This window comes from Corvus hawaiiensis, chromosome 8 (genome assembly GCF_020740725.1).
Source record: "Corvus hawaiiensis isolate bCorHaw1 chromosome 8, bCorHaw1.pri.cur, whole genome shotgun sequence".
Taxonomy (NCBI): Eukaryota; Metazoa; Chordata; class Aves; order Passeriformes; family Corvidae; genus Corvus; species Corvus hawaiiensis.
In genome coordinates, this window is record NC_063220.1 from 12,190,141 (window position 1) to 12,211,700 (window position 21,560).

The 21,560-nt window shown below is 42.6% G+C and overlaps 1 protein-coding gene across 2 annotated transcripts in view; it reads left to right on the forward strand.

Annotated features, from left to right (window-relative positions):
• Window positions 1-1,004: 1,004 nt before the first annotated feature.
• The window catches only part of COL17A1 (collagen type XVII alpha 1 chain), a 39,585-nt gene continuing 19,029 nt past the window's right edge, over window positions 1,005-21,560 (forward strand). For both annotated transcript variants that reach the window (XM_048311160.1, XM_048311161.1), the window contains exons 1-21: window positions 1,005-1,252; window positions 5,734-5,799; window positions 6,502-6,546; window positions 7,376-7,474; window positions 9,417-9,554; window positions 9,918-9,965; window positions 10,889-10,924; window positions 12,524-12,571; window positions 12,907-13,050; window positions 14,268-14,411; window positions 15,122-15,193; window positions 15,635-15,718; window positions 16,056-16,121; window positions 17,382-17,543; window positions 17,910-17,999; window positions 18,139-18,183; window positions 18,775-18,924; window positions 19,363-19,578; window positions 19,874-19,912; window positions 20,843-20,869; window positions 21,354-21,380. In XM_048311160.1, coding sequence (XP_048167117.1) covers window positions 5,745-5,799; window positions 6,502-6,546; window positions 7,376-7,474; window positions 9,417-9,554; window positions 9,918-9,965; window positions 10,889-10,924; window positions 12,524-12,571; window positions 12,907-13,050; window positions 14,268-14,411; window positions 15,122-15,193; window positions 15,635-15,718; window positions 16,056-16,121; window positions 17,382-17,543; window positions 17,910-17,999; window positions 18,139-18,183; window positions 18,775-18,924; window positions 19,363-19,578; window positions 19,874-19,912; window positions 20,843-20,869; window positions 21,354-21,380 — 1,735 coding nt within the window. In that variant the 5' untranslated portion in view covers window positions 1,005-1,252; window positions 5,734-5,744. The remainder of the gene's footprint in view (window positions 1,253-5,733; window positions 5,800-6,501; window positions 6,547-7,375; window positions 7,475-9,416; window positions 9,555-9,917; window positions 9,966-10,888; window positions 10,925-12,523; window positions 12,572-12,906; window positions 13,051-14,267; window positions 14,412-15,121; window positions 15,194-15,634; window positions 15,719-16,055; window positions 16,122-17,381; window positions 17,544-17,909; window positions 18,000-18,138; window positions 18,184-18,774; window positions 18,925-19,362; window positions 19,579-19,873; window positions 19,913-20,842; window positions 20,870-21,353; window positions 21,381-21,560) is intronic.

A 21,560-nucleotide genomic window follows, 5' to 3' on the forward strand; every position in this document is an offset into this window, starting at 1 on the left:
CAGTGCAGTGCTGTAGAGCAGCCATGTCCCTACACACCTTTGGAAATTTCCAGTATGGAACTTAATAGGGCACCGTCTTGACAGTACAAGGCTACACCCCCTCAAAAGGTCTGGGCAAAAATCCAAGTGTTAAGCAGAACGAATCTGTCAAAATCTGTGTGGGGTGAGAAAAGCCAAAGTGAACTCTGATTCTTACAAAGAAGCACAGGGCACTGTTATGTCCATTAGGAGGAAAAGTCTTTACATAAGGTATAGTTAAGCTATAAAAATCTTTGCTGTAGGACACTGTACGTATTAAAACGTACAGATTAAAAAACCAATTGGACAAATTAATGGAAAATCGCTTGTCAGCAAATGACTGCAGTGCTGTCACTTTTGACTCTGTACACCAGGAAAATATCTGCATGTGCTTGTCCTGTTCACCTGGTGTTCCCAGGGTTACAATGAGCTGTGGTTAGAAAGCAGGGTCATGAGCTAGATGGAGGTTTGCTTTGACCCACCATGGCTGCGCTTCTGCTTCAGTTCCTACTCAGTGAGAAGTTTGCAGGTAGTATACATGGAAGAAATTCTGTTTCTTACTTAATTTGGTGCATTTTTTATTTATTAATATTGCTATCTTCTGAATATAAATAAATATTGATGGTGTTGGCAAAACAGTTCAGATCACTGACTTGAGTTGTTTTCAGCCAGTTTGTAGTAGCTGGTAGTTCAGCCCATTGTATTCGCAAGCAGCAGAACATGCTTAGCTTGCAGGCAGCTTTGCAGCAACATCAGCAGGTGCTGTGTAATTTCCTGCAAGAAAATGCCCAAACAGATCTCAGATCAGGTATCAGAGAGTACTGCTATACATGTTTATATTCCCTGACATAAGCCTTTTTACCTTTGTCTGGGATCTTAATAGTTAATCTACCTGAGCAAATAGGAAGGAGCATTTTTGCTTTCAATAAAGTTTGATTCCTGGAGGCAGATCTTTTTTTTCAGTGAGTGTCAGATAATTTGAAGGGTAGGGTGAGGCAGGAAACCACGACACGCCTTTGTTGGGACTTGTATAAGAGCAAGGGAATAGAAAAGCAAAAGAAGGGCGAGAATAAAACAGGATAAATAAAGAAGAGGTGAACATTTTTGGATGATCACTCAGGTTCCACACACCTTTGGAAGGACATGATATAAAGTGTAGGTGGAAAATTTTTGGTAGAAGGGAAGCAGTTGAGGAGGAAAAAAGATTTTCATTTCAGTAACCAAAGCACTCCAGGTAAGTTACATTACTAAAAAAAAAAAAAAAGGCACAGAAAGGGATCCTTTATTTTCTGTCTTCCAGATTCCTTTAAGAACAACGCTGACTTTTCATGCAGGATAAAGGAGGTGTTACATTTTTCTGTGGGGAATACAATATGAAAACAAGTTTGCATAAGGGCTGGGTCATTTTGGGTTTCTCTTTGTCAGTGAATACTACTCTTTTGAAGTGAGTATCCAGGGAAAGGAGTTTACCTGCTGGGAGAAATGAAATTTGAAGCCAAGTTATAGGTACATTTTTAATGCGTTTTGTGAAACTACCGCAAAATAGATGAAGTTTAGCTGAATATTCTCTGTTCCATAAGGATACTGGCATGGTGAAATGCAGATCATCTGTTGGCTGTTTTTAAAACTGAGCAGATCTGGAATGTGGTGGAGGAGTAGTGATTGTAAATTGGAGCTTCAGATGGTGGGTGCAGGGTGTAATATTAAGGAATTAATAGTCCTGAGAATGCCTGGAACTGCTTCTGAGTGAAAGTTTGTGTTGCCATGGACAAACTTTGCTTTGTCTCAGAAGTGGGTTGATTATCAGCAGTGACTCATTGATCATGTACTTTGTGCTGTATTTTTGTCATAGAAGATTATGAGGTGTTTTGGTCACAGTAAGTCAGAAAAGTGTGATTTGAGATTCAGTTTGAATCCTTTCTACAGCAGGTCCAGCAATTTGAACATAGTGACATAGAGTAAAAGATTTACCTTTTCCTGTCTTCAGACTGACTTGAGTGACTTTAGGGAAGTTACTTGTCCGTCTGTGACTAGTTGCTTCATTTGTGGAATGGTGACAGCAGATCTTTCCCCTTCTGCAAAGATTTTTTTCATTAATACCCGACTGTTTGTCTCCTTTCGTGCGCCAGAGCCAAGAAGCTTGTGCAGGTCAGCATGGCCTATTTCTTTTTGAGTAGCACAGTTAAGTAGGGACAGTGAGGACACATTTTTGAAAGGAAGGTGTCTGGCAGAGCAGAGTGAAGTCTGGGCAGCTCTACTGCTTGTTCTCTGAGTTGTGAGCACATATTGGTGTCAAAGAAGCCAGGACAGGTTGTGGGCAGGGAAGAATTTGGTTCCTACAGCATGTCCAAGCTTTGGCTGGGCATCTAACTTGCTTCCCTGGAATTTGCATCATTTCAGCCTACAAAATGAGCAGATTTGGAAGTATGATTTGGTTTATTCAATTCTGACTGTGTGGGTTTTGGTAAAATAACTTGAAAGCAACAGCTTTTAGAACAGAAGATCAAATTCCTAGTCTGTGGGGTAAAAGAGATAAGGGATCATTTTTTAACCAGTTCTTTTAATTCCAGGCCAGTGGCACCTGAAAGGCTTGGTTAAAAGGAAGAGGCACCCTAAGAGACATGATATGATGGGAGACATAGTCAGTGGTATAATTTGGAGGCATCTGCTGAGTGTCAGAGTATTCATGATCAAAAAGTTCTGCTGACATTAAATATTATTGATCTCAGCACCTGCAGGTGCCTCTTTCTCCTAATAGAGTGTATTACAGTAGGAACCTCTGGAGAGAGGAGAGAGCTGAAAAGATGTGCTGTGAGCACAACAGCATTGTGAGATGAAAACTGGGAGAACATTGTGGAGGGATAAAAGTATCTGAAACGTGCTTGCTTTTTTTTTTCTCCACCAAAGGACAGCTTTGTGGCTATTCCACTCCCCTTTGAAAAACGTCTGTAATAAACTTTATTACCATTGCATACAATACCTAGATCCTAAAATAATAAAAGGGAGTTGAATGTCCCATCTCAGAATGGCTTAGTGTCCTTGCCAGTGTGCTGCCCTGCAGTGACGTGGAACAGGGGGTGCAAGAGGTCAGCTGCATTGTCAGGCTTTTGTGGAAAGCACAAATCTGAGCATGTCTTGCAGTGCTGGGCAGTTATTACTGTCCTGCTTTCAATGCTGTACAGAGAGGAAGCAGCTTGCAGTGTGGCAGTGTGGCAGTGCCAGACCTCTCCTGGTTCCTAGTGCCAATAATGGCTGCAAGTTCTCTGTTTCTGTGGGTGCCACAAGCACACTACAGCCCCTGAGCTTATGTAAAAGGGGCCATAGTGTTGCTTCCTGCACTGAGTGATCCCACTTCACAAGTTGCTGCTTGTTGCTTCAAGACAATTGCAGATGACTTCTCTGATTCAACAGCACTGTTGCTGTGCCACAGACATAGCCCACAGCTATGCTTTTGTGACTCCAGATAGGAGCTGGGGAGATGAGTCAGGCCTGACAGGTAATGGAAATGCAGTGCAGTCTGCCTGCTGGCATCCATGTGCCAAGCACACATGCAAAGGCACTGTGTGCTGGGGCCAGGCTGTGGCATGCATGGCTCCAAAGATGGGCTGTAACTTTTTTTTTTTTTTCCTAATTGATATCACAGCAAGATACTTCCCTTTCTCAAGGAAAGGCAAAGACGCAAAAGGTGCATTCACTCCATGGTGGTGCTGGCCTCTTCCAGCATCCATAACTAGCACCACCTCCCAATAGCAGAGAGAAAGTGGAGTTCTGGGGCTACAAAGCAGTAGGAAAGCAGTTTCCAAATACAAAACTGTGCTCCTTGCCAAAAACACTGATAAAGCCAACAGTGCTGACATCTACACAACAGCTTCCAGCATCTGTTTCTAGGGAGAGAGCTTGAAAGATGCTTCCACTGTTGATGCAGTAAAGAAGAGTAGCAGGGATAATGCCTTTCCTTGGAGTGAATGACCAGAAACCCTTCTGTTGCAGGGGACTGTTATCCTGCTAGAGGAGGAACTCTCTTAATGCATATAGCTCCAGTCTTGCATATGCCTTGGAATCGACACCCTGGAAGATCCCTTGGAAATCCCTAGTTTTAGCAAGCATTGTAAGGGTTGAGCAGCATCCTGTTGCCACCAGGTTGTGTAAGGATTTGGATGTGGCCTCGGGAGCCCCACTTACAGGGCTGTTTAGACAAGCTCAGGGTCCGCAGTGCAGAGTGAGGGCTAGTGGGCACTGTGGTGTTCTCTGCAAAGTGCAGATGAGTCTGTCATGAGGGGCTAGAGTGGCTTGGCTGGCACTGTGCCTTCTCCACTCAAATTCCTGTCCAGCTCTGGGAATAGCAGGGGCTGGTTAAAGACAAAATTAAATCTGAATGTTGGATATTCCTGCAGATTCTCTGCTGCATCTTGCCTTGTGTCAGTATTTGTGCCTGGGCAGTACAAGTGTAACATCAAGGGGGCTGCAGTTTACAAAAGAGTAAGAGGAATGATGAGGATTAAACTCAAATTTAACAGAATTGGGAGACATGGTCTTGGGTTCTGCATCAAGCTGGGCTTTAAAACTTGGAAGGAATTTTGCCCAAAGCTTTTTTTAGACTCAGCATCTTAAATGTGTTGGTTTTGGTACAGCTGGGCCTTCAGTTTTAAGGAGGAGACTCCAAACCCAGTGAAGGGCTTTGCCCTATGGTGAGCTTGTGTGTAAATTAAAATCTTTTACTTCTCATTGTCTGTGGCTGCACAAGATGAAATGTTATCTTAGTAAGACTAGGAGTGAGCAATTGTGTGGTTCCTTCTGACAGAAGTGTTTTCTCTTCTAGATGATGTCTCTTTTCCACAATCATGTTTTTTGTGGTATTCTTGCCTTGACAGACAGTCATACCTCTGCTAGAGATTATAATTTTGACTAGAGAGGGATCCAAGTAACGAAAAAGTGTGTACACAGCATTCACAGCATTGATTCCAGTACTGTATAGACTGACCTGAGCTGGCATTAAATTAGATCAGATTCCAAAGCCACAAACAAGGTCTCCAAACTGTTGCTGCTCTGCTTGTAAAGCAAGATAAAGCACTTCCTACCTTAAGCTCCTTGCTGCCAGAAATAGCTAGTTCAAAGGTACCTCCAGTGCTTTTTCTGCTTTGCTAAAGTCAGTGCTGTGGCTTTAGCATAAGTGTACCCTGAGAATGCACTATTACTGTCAGCAGAGCAGCGGTATGTCTGCTGAGGTTTTTCTGACAGTACTGGCAAAGTGCAGGTAGCTTACTCCTGCAACTTTGCCTGCACAGTTAACCCTGTACTGTTGAGTCCTGCCCAGAAGAGATGTATGGGAGTAGTGCTTGGATCTTCTGGTTTTCATCAAACCTTTATAGGGGCACAGCTGGAAACCATAATGTAGTGTAGTCTGGATATAAATCCAGGTCTAAACTCCATCACTGAGTGGATTTGCTTCAACTGCCTCGACCTCACCTGTTGGCTTTACAGCCCCTCCTGGTATTTCAGCTCTGGTGCCTTGTGCAGCATCCAGTGTTGTAGGTGCCAGTCTGTTAGTAAAAATCATATGGCTCTGGAAGGGCGCTGTAAATTCCCTGGCACAGACATCTTCCAAGCAGTCTAGTCCCCATCCAAAGGGAGCAAAGTGGTGGGACTTGTGGGGAGCTGTTGTCATTTCTTACTCTTCACAGAGCTCTGAGTGCAGTCCCTCTGTTTTCTTTGCAGGTGGCAATGATATGGATTCTGTAACAAGGAAAACGAGACAAGATGGATCAGAAGTTACTGAAAGACGTAAGGAGGAGATTTTAAATTTTTGTATCACACCCCAGAAACCCGAGAAGTGAATGGCCATTTCTGTAAGGGATTAAATGCTGACTGGAGGTCCAGAATTAAATTCTGCTCCGGGCCCTGGTCTGTGTTGAAGTCAGAATAAGGAATAGAATGGGCCAAGATCAGACATTTAGAGATGTGTATCACGACCTGATTGTTTAACCAGATGATTGCCCTGTTGTAGCATGTCTAACCAGTAGTGCAGACATTGGTGTGCTGCTCCTACCTCTGCTATCAATGCCCTGGGTGGCCTAGAAAATGTCTGAGGACTTTGTGTGAAACAAAGGTTAATTTCTACTGACCTTATGAGAATTAACTAGTAGGAAGATACTAAGGGGTCTGACCATGGGCTTTGCTGTTACAGCAATGGCTGTGGTTCAGAAGTGCCCAGAAATTTTACAGGGATCTTTTTACAGGTAAAGAAAAAAATCTTTCATGGCAGAAGCTAGCATTCAGAACTAGAAAGACCTGCAAAGAAACACAGCATTTTGTGATAATGAGCCTGTAGCCACAGCCCCAGGCAGTGTGGTCTTAAGCAACTTTTATTTAAATGAGTCAATCTTCTTTGAACAAGTCATGCTTTTGCATAGAAAATAGGTAGAACATTGATCCAGTTTGGCTATATTAACATGCTGTTACTTCTGCACCCTTTTCTTCCCTCAGTTATTACAGAGACTGTAACCACAAGACTGACATCCTTGCCACCCAGTAAGTAATTCGCAGTCATTGCATTGCTTCTGCACAATGTTCTGTGCCTCTCCGTGCTATTTATTCGTCTGCATTATTTTCATTATTTCCATAAATCCATGGGTGCAGCAGGTCTCAGTGCATAAAGATCTGCACCCAAAGGAAAGCAGAAATGCCTTTCTCCCAAAATACTTGTTACCAGAAAGGAGTAGTATTTGGGGACCTGTCTGGGTATTGTCAGAAACAGAGCCCCATACTCCACTAAGACTGGAAGACCAGACTCTCCAAAGATTTAAGTCCAGATATTGGGTCTCCAGTGGTGATTGTCTATTGGGAAGAGGGATCAAAAGTGATGGGTCTGCAGCCTCCACTGCTTGGGCTACAGTGTATTATTTTCCGTGTCATCTTACCCAGTTGGCAACAGTGAGTGAATCTTTTCGGATAATATCAGAAGTCACATGTTATTTCTACCTCTGCAGAGAAGTACAAGCTCCAAATAGGGAAGAATCCTCCACACTCTTTATCTCACCATATCCTTGATTAGCTTGCTGCAGCTGAGTTGGCAAGGAATTGCACTGTCATCTCATTTATGATGAGGGTTAACAGGAGTATTCTTCAGTCTGTGTATGGAGGAAAACTTGACTACAAACCTGCTGGCTGTGGAGTGCAAGTGTTTGTCTGCTCTGCCAAGACACTTCTCTGCAGCTCTGATCTCTCACCAGATAGGAAGCTGTACTTGTAATTGAGTGTGTGGACAACTTTGGGTCCCTCCTGCCTTGTCTTGAAGTGTCCTTGCCTTTCTTATCTCCTGCCTGGAGACAATGTCTCATTTTGTGCTTATTTCTTTCAGAAGGAGGGAGCAGCAGTGGGCTCAAAACATCATCCCACACTGGAGGGAGTGGAGTGGAAAAGCGGTCGTACACCCATGGAAGCAGCTATGTGACCTCAAGTAAGGAATGAAAGCATTGCCCAGTAGGAAACAGAGAGCAAAGGCAGCAGAAATGGGCTGAGGAGAGATTCAAGGCAGTGAAGTAGGGTGAGACAGGGGTAAGGAAAACAGGGTTTATGAAAGTAACAGTGGCAAAGAGACACGCAAAGTGAAGGTATTCCTTCCCTAAAGTTGGGTTTGAGAATGGGTAAGTTAGTGGAAAAAGTTCAATTTTCCACAGGGAAAACCTAATTTCGGGAGAACAACAAAAAATGTCATTCCTACTGTTTTTAAGAAATCATTCAGAAGCTGAATTTCCCTTCTTTCAGTTTTTCCAAATCACAGTCTTTCTGACAATTTTTGTTCTAAAGGCAGTTTTGATTAATCTTTTTGTTGATCTTGCTGAGGGTAGAATATTATGAAAGAATTTCCTAGAAAATGTTTTCCTATGTTTGTGTGTCCATGACTTTAGCACTTTGAACACTCGGCCAGATTTTCTGGACATGCTAAATCAGTGTGTGCTGCCTACTCCATAAAACCAGGATTCTTCTCTAACAGCATTCTTTGCTCAGCTGTTAGACTGTCATAGCAAAGGCTTCTAAAGACTAAGCTTCCTAGCCAGGTACCTGGCACACTTCTCTGTCTCCAGTGGGACTGACTGTATAACTCTCCTTATGGAAAACATTCTTTGTGCTCAAAGGGAGCTGACAAACCAAAGGGAGTGAAGTGCAGATTGGAAGCTCAAGGGGAGAGTTAACCATACCAAACAGATCTGACAGACACCTGCATGCCAGTTAAAGGCCAGAGTGTGGAATCACTGGCTCAGGGCACATGTGAAGTAACTCCAGTAAAGATGTCAGTCTCATTGGACTGGCACCAGTGTGAGAACTAAACCCAGTCCTGCAAACTCAGAGGGCCATGCAGCATTACCATCTTCCTTTGATTACTTTCCAGTATGTGGAAGAAGAGAAAAGAACCTGAACTTCAGAGATACTGAGTTCTTGCAGTTTCACAGAGCATTCTGTAGTCTCTTCTTTCCCACTTTCTTGCAGAATGCCTCTAACAGAGGCCTACTTGTTACAGTAGTTCTTTCTGCTGAATTGAATGGAAAAGTTACAGAACAAAACAGGTCTTTTTAGAGGGAAAGTTGGCACAAAAACACTGTTGAGACCAAAAGGACACACTCTTTTTATAGGGATGGGTAAACAATATCCAGTTTGATGCTGCTGATCAGCATAGGTAGGTTGCAGTTTATCACAGAGCTCCCTTTTTGCTGCACCCTGATCATATTCCAGCATTAGATTTTGTGCAAGAGTATGAACACATTAGTTACATCTGCTCAGTTCCTTCTCCACAGCACTGATGTGAATTAGGAGGGAAATTGTTTCCTCTGTCTACAAATAACAGCTACTATTAACCTCCAGGCTGTCTCAGGCCTGATGCACACCTCAATCACTTCTCCAGAAAATCGACTAAGTGAGAGCATGGATAGCTGCTTTATAGGGAAGTGGACTCATCTCTGCTTTCCATTATCTCATAAACTGCATCCTTCAGCATTCTGAGTTTGGTTTAACAGTCTCCCAGTTTTTGTAGCCTGTGTCATGTAACACTTGAGTTTACAAGTGAATCTATATCCTAACCAAAACTCAGCATCATCCAGAACTAGATTGGTTTCTGCTTGAGGGAGATGGCTCACTATTGCCCTAGGCCAGAACCCAGTTTCATACTTATTATTGACAAGATTTGTCTTGAAACCACAGTAATAGCCAATACTCCTCTCTGCATTGAATGCTGAGGATAGCCAGAGTTAGACCCAAATATTGTTCTTGTCCATCTCTAGTTGTGAAACACCAATGCAAATTTGTCCAGCTCAGAAGACAGTAACATAAAGCACCCAGGGCATACAGAGTGAACAGCCAGGGCTTCTCTTCCATTTGCTGAGGGCGTTTTGTTTTAACTATAGGTGGAAGTGGTAGATTGAATTCAACATCATCATCCTCCAGCTACAGACAAGCTCAGTCTCCCAGCTCTACTCTCACCAAATCACCTGGCTCAACATTTGAAAGAAAAACCTATGTCAACCGCCATGCAACATATGAAGGTATCACAGAACGTGCCATAGAAGGGAGGCAATGTGCAGTGCACTCTAAGGTCACATTAATGCAGAATTGTCCCCAATAGCACAAGAATCCCATTGTGGTTTTCCTAGGAAATAAGCCATCAGGGACACAATTTAATGATTACATCCTTTTATCCTAAGAGTAATGCTCATTCCTAAAAGGAGCTGTGGCATGTATTTGTTGAAAGATATTAGCAGTTCTTTCATGTGAAACCTGAATAGCTCTGTTTTTAAATGGAAATGTTTGCTGCCTACTGAGATTAAACAGTTGCCAGGAAGACATGTTTTGAAAGCTTTTAATGATTGTATGCAAAGTATTAATGAACACCTTTCTGTTCTTTGCAGGGAGCTCCAGTGCCAACTCTTCTCCTGAGTTTCCCAGGAAAGATTTTGGTATGTTCTTTTTAGAGCTGTTCCTCTGAATGTTATGGCAAGGTCATGTGAGTGGATGACCATAATGGCTTTTTGTACATTGCTGTGTCCTGCTCTACCTGTGCTGCTTCTACCTGGGCAGTCATGCCTCTCCTTCAGAGGAGTTATTTGGGATTTACATTAACAGCTGACAGTCAGGTCTCTAGCTGATTATATTCAAACAGAGGGTGCATACTCTGTATCTGCTACTCTCAGCTGCTTTTGTGATGCTCCCTGAATGATATAGGACATGGACAGGAGAAGACAGACATGGGTAACTCCATAGCATTCCCTTCACCCTTCAAAAATAGCTGGGAGAACAGCTGCAAGCAAGAAAGTCCAGACTCTTAGGGTTTTGAGCCATTGCTGGACATAACTTTTCCCATAGCTCATTTCTAGACTTCAGCAAGTATATATGGAAAGATGAAGTGGTTATCAAGTGATATATTTACACTGAACGTTGTCAGCAGATATGAGCTTGCCCTGTGCAAACTCTGAGCTGCTGATTTTACTCAGTGAAGATAGTGAAACATTATGATCAGGTCACCTTTGGGCTCATAGAGAAGGCAGGGTTTCACAATATCCAGCATTGGTCAGTGGGGTAAACAGGCCTATTAACTTCCTTTTGGCCATTTGAAATGGGACATTGCCATATATGAACCACATTTCTCTGTACAATAAGAAACATCCGGTCCAGAAACAGTAAAGGTGCTACTGATTCTGTAAGATACCTTGTAGTCTAAAGGGGGCCTGGTAAAAACTCTTATGGTTCAATTCTCCCAGCTGTGCTCCAAGAAAAGTTACTGTCTGAATATGAGCACCCTGAACAAGATCAGTATGTTAATTTTCAGAGGTGTCATAGGCATTAAAGACTAATACTGCTTTTCTCTCATTGCTGTTCGCAGCATCTGCCTCTACAAGGGGGAGAAGCCAAAGTCGAGGTGAGTGATGCTGTTCTTTGAGAAGCCTACTTTTTTCAGTTCAGCATAATTCGGGTGTGTTCAATAGACCTATTCTTTAGCTGGAATCCACCAGTTTACATGTAGAGCAGTCAGATGAGGTACGTGGATCTACACCACTTCAGATGTGAACCATGAATATGTAAGCAGTTGTTTAAACATGCTTGGTGTAAAAATTGACCTTAGTGAAGGTCATGGTAGTTTGGACTGTGTTGGGATCTACTTGGGAACCTGGATGTCTGAAGGCATAGGACATAGTCTTCCGTCTTGTCTGTTCACTACCATAACCTTAGTCCGTCTGTGCTCTGGGACCCACCTCTGACATATTTACAGTAATTGCATTCATGCTTCTCCTACTGTGACCTTTCTTGCAAACCATAAAGGCATACCCTGAAAATAATCTCATGCTGGTAGTAAAGAAATGGTAAGAAAATTGTGGACTTACTGTGTTCTGTGTAGCCAGCTCACTGTAAAGCTCTGCATTGTTTAAATCATTCAGCTCTCCTAATAATTTATTAACAGTGTTGGGGAAAGAAGGATTATCTTGGTCTCAAAGAGTGTAATATCTGTTTCCAGTTGCTTGAAGAGGAAACTATAGTGTCACTTTATTCAAGTTAATTTTAGCAGTGGGTATAAATCACAGCATGGTCTTGCACAGTCCTCCTGGAGTGTCACATTCCCAATTATTCTGCCTCAGATTGTCACAGTTTCCTCTAGCACACTACATACCTGAGCTCCCAGCAGAACTAGGCCATGCATAATAAAGTAGAGACCAGAGAATCAAGTCCAGCTTCTCATATTACTTCAGAAAATAATTCCAATCCATCATCTTCTCCACATGAATGCCAAGATAGTGTTTCTTTTATAGTGCATGCACTGTCAGATTTCATCTTGAGGAGCGTGTATCACAGGTTCTGGCTGGCCATTTTGCTGGTGGGAAGCCAGTTTAAAGGCTTACCCCAGCCAAATCACATTAACTTTGTAGTTTCGTGTGCTGGACAGTAAAGGTCCGGTAAAAGCAAAGTAATAGCATTGGGTACCTGGTGAGAATGTTGTCTCAAAACTGGACTGGTTACATTCAGTGAGCCAAAACATAAGTCAGCACATGCTAAGAGACTGAACCATGCAGCCCATTGTAGAGATGTCAGTTTTATCCAAGAAGTAGTAGGAAATTTGTGTATTTAGTAAACTTATTTTGGCTCTCTAGTTTTTTTGTTCAGAAGGACAATAAAGATAATATTTGTGATGAATGGGAACATCAGCATCATTGAGGACTGCATAATTAGACCTTCTGTTTATCTGACAGTAGCAGCACTATTGACTTCAACAGAGGCCATCAATGAGTGAAATATAATTCCCTGGAATTCAGAGTAACAGAATGTGATCCCAAAACAAAAAGTCACCCCAGCCAATTTGCAGCCAATTCACATGGGCCATAAGTACTGCTCAGATTAAGCAGCAAGACAGCAAGGTGGAATATAGACAGCAAGAAGGAAGGAATTCATTTCAGCCTAAAGATTTGTTCCCAGCCCAGGGCACAAATGAATCTCCATATTCATGATCTGCTTTTTATCTTCCCAGAGAGTGAAATACGAGTCCGACTGCAGAGCGCATCTCCCTCTGGCAGATGTAAGTGCCATGACTTTTATCCCAGGGGTATCAGGGATAAGATAGAGGATGTTTCTGCTAGGGTTATGTCTTTTCCTGTTAAGAACATAAATTTGAGTCCCCTTTCTGGACAAGGAAGCATGCTGTGGGTTAGGTGGTGCTCTTGCAAAGATTTAAAATGGTACTTAGTCCCAGAAACATCCTCTGGAGCTTTGTCATTAAGTGGCACTCCCAAAAAGTAACAACTTCATAGACATGCAGATAAATTCCACTGAAGGATTTATATCCAGAGCAAGATTACAGATCAGTGAAACACTGGCTTTTGGGTGATTCTGGACACTTGCTTTTCCTGCTAGGGACAGAGTTGGATGATGTGAAACGTTTGCTGAAAGGAAGTCGATCTGCCAGCTGCAGCCCTACTCGGTCATCATCCAGTACACTCCCGATACCAAAAAAGGCTGTGGTGGAGACGAAGATGGTCACTGAGAGCTCTCAGTCAGGTACTTGGCCTTTAGCAATGTTGCAGTCATTCCAAACAGCATTTGCCATAAAAAGTACTCAGTTGCTAAGAACATCCACGTAAGAATACATGGTGTCCCAGTACAGAAAAGGGGTCAGAATGCTGAAAGACTGTCCAGGTGTTGCCACAACAAGAGCCATCTTTCTAGTGACTAGTCTAATTTCCATAAAAGTAAGTCCATTCTTTCTGCCACCAGCTTCAATTCAGAGGTATTTCTGGCAGAGATAGGAGCTCTAAGCAAATGTGTCTGAGAGTGATTTGATCTCTTATCTCCAAGTAAGATGGAGATAGTACTGAAGACAGCATTTCAGTGAGTGATTTATTAGCCATACCATTTGGTAGTAACTCATCAGGAACTGTGTGACAGGACAAGGGGGAATAGCTTCAAACTGAAAGAGGGCAGGCTTAGACCAGACATGAGGAAGAAATTCTTGACTTTGCAAGTGGTGAGGCACTGGAACAGATTACCCAGAGAAGCTGTGGATGCCCCATCCGTGGAAGTGTTCCAGGACAGGATGGATGAGACTTTCAGTAACTTGGTCTAGTGGAAGCTGTCCCTGTCCATGGCAGGAGGTTGGAACTAGAGGGTCTTTGAGGTCCCTTCCAACCCAAACCATTCTGTGATTCTAGGATCCCGTGATTGTATAATTGAAGTGGTACTTAAAATACTTCAGCCTTCTGTAGTTATTTATACGCCTCACCACAGGGCTTGAGGAAGTGGTATTGACATTCACTCCATTGTCTTCCACCAGTATCTAAGAAAAATATCTTTTATCTTACTCAGAGCTCCAATCTTGTCTAAAACTGAGAATTTTAGTCCAATACACTAGTGAACCAGTCAGAGATATGTGGGAAGCAAAAGCCATACATCCCATGGCTCAGGGTGATTTATTAATAGAATGGCAGACTGGAGTGGTTCATTCTGGTAGCGTAACATCTGTGAGCAATGAAATCTCTTCAAGGTGTTTTGTGAATGATCATGCTATCAGGTCAATCTTTATTCCATTGGTTAAAATTCGTGTGGGCTGTAATCAGCTGACATTTGAGGTCAGTTATGCCGTGTTGACCTGGCATCGTTGGACTGACTCCACAAGGGTAATTGAAATTTAAGTTGTTTGCCATATAAACTTGCAGTGCATGCTAAGCCATACACCTGGTTTCATTGAAAACCACTTTTGTTTGTTTGGGTTTTTACAGTGTCGGGGACATATGACACAACTGTACTGAATACTGCCCTCCCTTCATACATGTGGTCCTCCACTCTGCCTTCTGGCTCTTCCCTTGGTGGATACCAAAGCAGCTCTTCCTTGATCAATGCCATGTCTCACTCTACAGGATCAGGTATGCTCCCTGGATTGCTCAGGTTTGAAGGATGGAATTATCCTGAAACAGTGCCTTTTTTTTTTGCTCAGCATAAACTAAAATGATGGAATGATCGAGATGGTGAGGGATATGCTTGAATTTTCTCTGGTTTTCTGTAATTTGGCGCTCTCTGCTTCTACACTGACTGTATCTGAAAATTGTTCTTTGTGAGGACCTATTGTCCTGATTCTCTAATTGTCACTAAACTTTAGTGACATCTTTATCAATGAGGTCAAGCTCACATTCCCTATAAAAATTAGTTTAGACTCAAATAAATATTGAATTATTCTGGCCCATTGTAAGAATGGCTCATATACTAAAAATAAGTAATTTTTGTGTGTTCTTACACCTGGTAAGTCCCATTTCTAAATGCCAGGGATTCTGCATTCCCCAGTTGCAGAGAAAAAACACAGGAAGCTTTATGATGGCATACTATTAAAAGCTTTACTTTCTCTCACTGTCACACAATCTCAACTTGTCTGAGGTAGGATTATTTCCTCTTTGTCAGTTCAGTAAAAGGGTGGTTTGTTGTCAAAATTTTCAAGATTTTTCCTCTGTGCAATTTTTGTGCATTATCATTAATTGCACTTCCAAGTTGACTCTTAATTTCTGGGACTGTGCCACTGACCTTTGAGTGTTGGATTTATGATTTGAGAGAAGTAGTAACATTTTACTTCCTCTTTTTGCAGTTTTTGGTGTTCCAAATAACCTGGCTCCCACCAATCATACCCTGAACGCGGGCCTGAGCTCTTCCTCTACAGGTCAGATTTTTCTTCCCTTCACGCTTTGACAGCACCACATTTCTGGCAAACAAGTACAGTGAGATAATACCTATATACCAGTTTCTCTCCTATTCCTGATCTGAGTGTCAGCAGCTTCTTCCCAACTGCCCCACCTGCAGAAATGTCCATGCAGCTATGAGAGTTGCCTTGCAATGTAACTCGAGATAATGTTTTAAAATGGTCACCATTATGGTCCTGGGCCTACAATAACAATACAGCAAAGTGATCGAAGTTACAAAACATTTTGTGAGGAAGATCTTTCTACAGAAATGCTTAGGCCCGTGATGCCTCCAGATAGCTGGTGAAATTTGTTGGGAGAGGTCATTATTACTGTATCATTGGTTTTGTTTGGATTTTAGCCGGAATGCCACTTACACTGCAGGACTCCTATAACCCTCATTGCAATGTTTTTCTTTGCAGTGTTTGGAGTTCAAAACAACCTGTCTCCAAGCTCTTCATCTGTGACCCAGAATGCTACAGCAGCCTCTGCAGGTCAGCAACAAAGTAAGCCTAGAGAAAGTGTGAGGGTCACCAATGTGTGCTTCCTTCTTCCACCTTTTCTGCAGTGACTAGAAAGTTCTTCTTGACAGAGGCTCCCTCATCACCATCTTCTTGTGTGGCACAGTGTGGTATGAAGGGATATTGAGGAACATTTCCTCTGCTTTGCATGTGCAGGAGTAGCTCCCAGTGCTGATGCACTAGAGATTTGCTTGCTGGGGAAACCCTTGGTTGTTTGAGTTCTCCTAGGAACACTGAATGAGAAAAGATTTTCAAATGCTTTGGTGTGTGTAGATCCCTTGTTATCCTTCATCTCTGTCATTGCTGATTTTCTTCTTTGCAGCATATGGGATGAAGAACACTTCTCAGAGCAACACCATGGCAAGTACTGGTGTCTCTGCCTCAGCAGGTGAGTGTGTCATTCACAGATGTTCAGGCATGGCCTTGTATAAGAATATCATAATAAAAACAAGTTAGAGATTCAGCCCAGCTGAGTGACGCTCAAGTGCATAACTTGTCACTAGCCAAGTCTACCAGTACCTTTCTGAAAAGAAAATGAGTCAGAAGCTAAGAATGAGCAAACGAACGGGTCTGATTCAGATCTCTGTAATAACTTGGATTCTTTAATTCTGAGCTATTTCTGCTCAGCAGGCAGGGAGCTGGATAGAAAAGCATGCATTAAATTGTACTTCATTTGAGGCCAAAACATTTGCAAGGTTGCTCTTAAAAATAATTTTTCAGTAGTACCAGCTTCAACCACTCAAAAATGAAGGAATTGACTTATACATGATCAGATTATGTTTTTTTAATGAGAGAAGCCCTTTGTCCTTGATCAGTTAGGATTCATTCTTTCCAGCTCTTTTCTGCAACTCTGAGAGTTATAAATTATACTTTTCTGTGTGTGTAAAGTAAGCCAAGTTTGCTTTGTAATCCAAGGACTCCCAAAGACAAGGCTTAAAAATAGGTGTAAAGACCACAGAAGTTAGGATAACATTTCTAATAAAGGTTTATTCCAGGTTCCGCAAGAGTAATGGAATAATACCTTTCTGTTTATCTTGATTTTCAATATTGTGTCAATTTGTGTGCAAATTCATGCTTGTACACCATTCCAGACATACTTCATAATGCCTTGTGGCACAAGAGTGACCACAGTGATGGTTTTGAACCTTGTTTGGCCTGTGCCAAACCTCAGTAAACTGCAGTTCATTGTCTTCTAACCCTGCCTGGCTCCCAGGATATGGAGTGCTTTGTGCTTGACAGAGTAACTTGGCAGTGCTTGATGGGCTCCTCAGCTTGAGCTGTGGTGGCTCTGCTGACCCCTGAATTTCTCTCTCAGGTTGAGTTTCTTTGACTCCGTAGTAAGTGTGAGGAGCAAAGAGGTCATTGAGCAAATCACTTCTACATGTGATTGAATTCCAGATGTTCTCCATTTCTGGCAGCAGTTGCTCCCCTGCTAGTGAAATGCACATCTCCAAAGAAACCTAATGACATGCACAGCTCTCCTGTTACCTTTAGTGACCAGTGTGTCTCTTACAGGGTGCTTATGATAGTGGCAACTCCAATCACAATGTGACCACCTGTTTTTATGAACAAAAGTGATGTGGCTTGTAGTTATGGACTCAATGGCTCACACTCATCTCCTCTTTACTGGCTTTTACCAATACTCCAGGAGGAACTGTTTTGAGCTCCCAGGGAGATGACATTCTGCGCAAAGACTGCAAGTTCGTGCTGCTGGAGAAGGAGAAGGCACCAGCAAAGGAGATGGAACTCTTGGTCATGACAAAGGACAGTGGCAAAGTCTTTAGTGCCTCTAACACTGGGCTTAATGGAGGTAACTTCCTTTTTTCAGGACATGTGGTTATTCTGAGGGCAGAGAAGTGGAGACTGATCATAAGGGAAGTTCAGCGTTCAGGACACTATACCTGACTTGTACATCATACAAGAACCTCTGGAAAGCAGGCAGCTTTTAACCATGCCAGCTGAAATCTAGCTCTGGCTTTTGCATTTGAAGCTCCAGAGTGTTCCTTGGGATATTTCACAAAGCTCAGGAGCTTTGAGAGCAAAAAACCTTGATCTGGTTTAAACAGGCAGAGCTATTGTGTCTTCCCAATAAAAATATGCCTTTTACCAATGAAAGAAGATAGGGCCGGTTGAACTTCTGGTGTAACATTTTTAATTTTATTTGGTTCCTGCTCAGGGTCTTTTGTAGAAGACACCTTGAAGAAAGAGAAGCAGGGGTTTTCCTCCTCTTATGCTACAGATACTGGCCTAAAATCAGATGCAAATGGTAAGAGTTTGTTCCTGTGGAAATGCAACAGAACTTTTTCCTTCTGCCTCCATTACTACCTTTCCATTTCAAGCCCCCACTCTAAATTTTATTATGCACAGAAAGACTGATAAAACCTCTTTTACTGTTGTTAAAGCAGGAGGGCTGAAATCCATGCCAAAAAGGGACAAAGAAACTTATGCAGGCAAGTGATGCAACTCAGTCTTTCATTGGAAGAATCACCAAAGCACGATATACAAAAAAAGCAATCATTCTTAAGGGACATGAGTGATCTCTGTGCAGTGAATCAGGGGGAGGGAATGTTCAGGAGGCTACCAGAGAAATTAGTACCAGTGATTTAATTGTAGAGGAGTGGGTAGCTGGGATATTTTTTTATGGCTAGAGAAAAATCAGATAGCTGACAGTCCAGCTACATCCTGCTACTGGGACAGATTTTTGCGGAAGAGAGGGCTCAGACAGACTATGCTGGCTATTGCTGTCATTTATGGCTCAGATCTGTAGAAAAAAATTACCCCTATGGGATCATGTTTTCCAGCTGTTATTTTAAAATGCGCTGAATGTTTTTGTCCCCTGTTGGAAATTCCTTTGGAAATACTGTTCCAATCTTCCACAGGGACTAGAATTACACTCACTATGTGCGCAGAGTGGTGTAAAGATTTTTTCCATAGCCCTTTGTATAATGGATCAGACCTTGGTGTCCTTCTTGTTAGAGATTCTGAACACTGAAGTCAAGGAACTTTTCATTAACCAGGAGACTGCTCCTTCCCTCTTGCAGAAATACGAGGTGGTGATGCAGGGGGTGCCATTGGATCAGCACCATCCTGGTGTCCCTGTGGTTCCTGCTGTAGCTGGTGGAAATGGCTCCTGGGTTTGCTTCTAGCATGGTTGTTTCTCCTCGGCTTGCTTTTTGGACTCATTGCTCTGGGTAAGAAATAACTAAGGAAAAAAATGTTGAATGGGATAGAAGGACAGAGCGTTTAAGCTGGCAATGAGCCCAAGCACCAGAGATACCAAGCCACAGAACTGAGGAGAACATTCAGCTTGGTGGTAACTGCCACTAAAATATTACAAATGGACAGAAGGAATGGATAAGGAACACAATCTTTGGTAAGGAGTTACATAGTCTTGGGGTGAGCAGGATAGGAAAGTTCCTGAGATCTTACTGCTCTGAGACTGACAGATTCCAAAGTTGTCATTTAAACTCCAGATATCCCTGCTGGGAAAAGAAAAGATAGAAAGAATTCTGCAAAACTCAGTGGCCATAGCTACCTGACAGTGTTGGCATGTCCCTGTGATAGCACAAGGTATTTCAGGCATGCATATCTAGCAGCATGTTCCCTAGCATTTTCCTTTAACCTTCCAGCGGAAGAAGTGAGAAAGCTGAAATCTCGTGTGGAAGACCTGGAAAAAATCAATGGTGGCCTCCTGGCAATTAACCAAGGGAATTCAAAAATAGAAAAGGATGTTTCAAGAGTAGACTTTCTTCATGGTATCTCACCCTCTTCGACCTTCCCATATGAAAATGAAGAGTCAGTCTGGTTGATGGTGAAGAGCAGACTGAATAAGGAAATAGAACGAGGTGAGCAGAGTCAAAAAATGAACCCTTACCTTATTTCTCCTGCTACTTTTGGTAGCAAGGGAAAGGTGATTTACTTCTGTTTAGCAGATGATGGAAAGAGATTAACAACAGAGGAGACTACATTCTCCCATCTTTAGAGATTTCATGTATTTGTGAAAACAAATTTACTGAGGAAACTCACAAAACCATACTGTGCTGCCTGTAGCCTCAAATCCAAATAGATGTATCCTTGTTTTTGAAATGAGTAGCTGTATTGTATAATGCACCCTAACAGCCCTTTCACTTCCTGTTACAGGCTACTTCCGAGGGGAGAGAGGAGAACGTGGTGAGAAAGGTACAGCCATATAGTCCTTCTCTTGCCCTGTCCAATTCCTTGGCTCTGGCAATGCACAATTTTGGGGCGGTTCAAGGGACAGTTAGTGGTGAGAAAGATGAAAATGGTTTTTATTTGAACAAAAAGAATCTTAGAATTGTTTAGGTTGGAAAAGTCCTTGAAGATCATGGAGTCCAACCATAAACATAACACTGCCATGTCCATCACTAAACCACCTCCCTAAGGCCCACATCTATGTGTCTTTTCAGTGCCTCCAGGGACAGTGACTTAACCTCTTCCCTGGGCAGCCGTGCCAATGCACCATAACCCTTCTGGTGAAGAAATTTTTCCTAATATCCAATCTAAACCTCCCTGGTGAAGCTTGAGGCCATTTCCTCTTGTCCTATCGCTTGTTACTTGGGAGAAGTAGCTGACTCCCAGCTCACTACCTTCCTTTCAGGCAGTTGTAGTGAGCAATAAGGTCACCCCTTAGTCTCCTCTTTTTTAGGCTAAACACCCCCAGCTCCCTCAGCCACTCCTCACAGGACTTGTGCTCTAGACCCTTCCCCAGCTCTGTTGCCCCTCTCTGGACACACTCTAGCACCTTAAGACCTTCTTGTAGTGAGGGGCCAGAACTGGACACAACACTCGAGGTGCAGTCTCACCAGTGCTGAGTGCAGGAGGATAGTCACTGTCCTGCTCCTGCCAGTTTGCCATGTAAACTGTGGAGACCCTGATCCCACACAGAACAATACAGGAGGCCAAATCTTGCATTGTGCTAGTCTGAAAGGCCAGGTTGGGTCTGATCCTGTACTATTCAAGTGTAAAGTGTCCTATTTTGGCTGTAACTCCTTCATGTTTCATTGAAGGTGGGAAAGCAACTAGAAGAAAAAATGAATGAGTAATCATAGGATGTCTCTTGATTCAACTTTTTTTTTCCACTTTCCTCAGGTGACATGGGAATACAAGGTCCCAAAGGTGAGTCTGAAGTTACCTGATTTCTCAGGTAGATTGGCAGCCTGTCATAGGACCTGGGTAGAAAATGGTTTTTTGTTACTCCAGTATTTAGAGAAGCTGATGCTAGTTATCTGTTAGTTCAGATATTGTTGTGAAGTTTGGGGTTTTTTTCTTGTTTTCTGGTCAAAGAAAATTTTAGAGTTCATAGTAGAAGAGATAACAGATCTCACTTTGAATCTGGGAGCTCCTTTCACCTGGATGAAAGTCATTCCTGAAGCCAGGCTCTACCTGGTTTAATCAGAGGGTGCTTCAGTGCACAGAGGGTTTTGTATGGTGTGAATGACTCAATTCTTTGCATAAATACAAGGGAGACAATTGCTGGAGACACTAGAACTTGTAAATATTCCAGGAACATAAACTCTTTTTTGTGGGGGTGAGGGTTAGCCAAAGTGACTAAAAGGGAAGACTTATTCCCCACTGACTGTCTCTTTGTTTCCATCTACAGGTGACCGAGGACTTCCTGGTGTCCCAGGTGGGCTATAGTTCAATTCCTCTTTGAGAGAGGACATTCAGTGACATTACTGTAGGCAAGAACAAGTTTTGTACCATAAACTTAGCTCAAGATGGCTCTCTAAAGAGTCAATATTTAGCATAGACTGAGTCACTTGATTATTACCTTGGTGCTGAGCTACAGACACAGCTCAGAGACTTG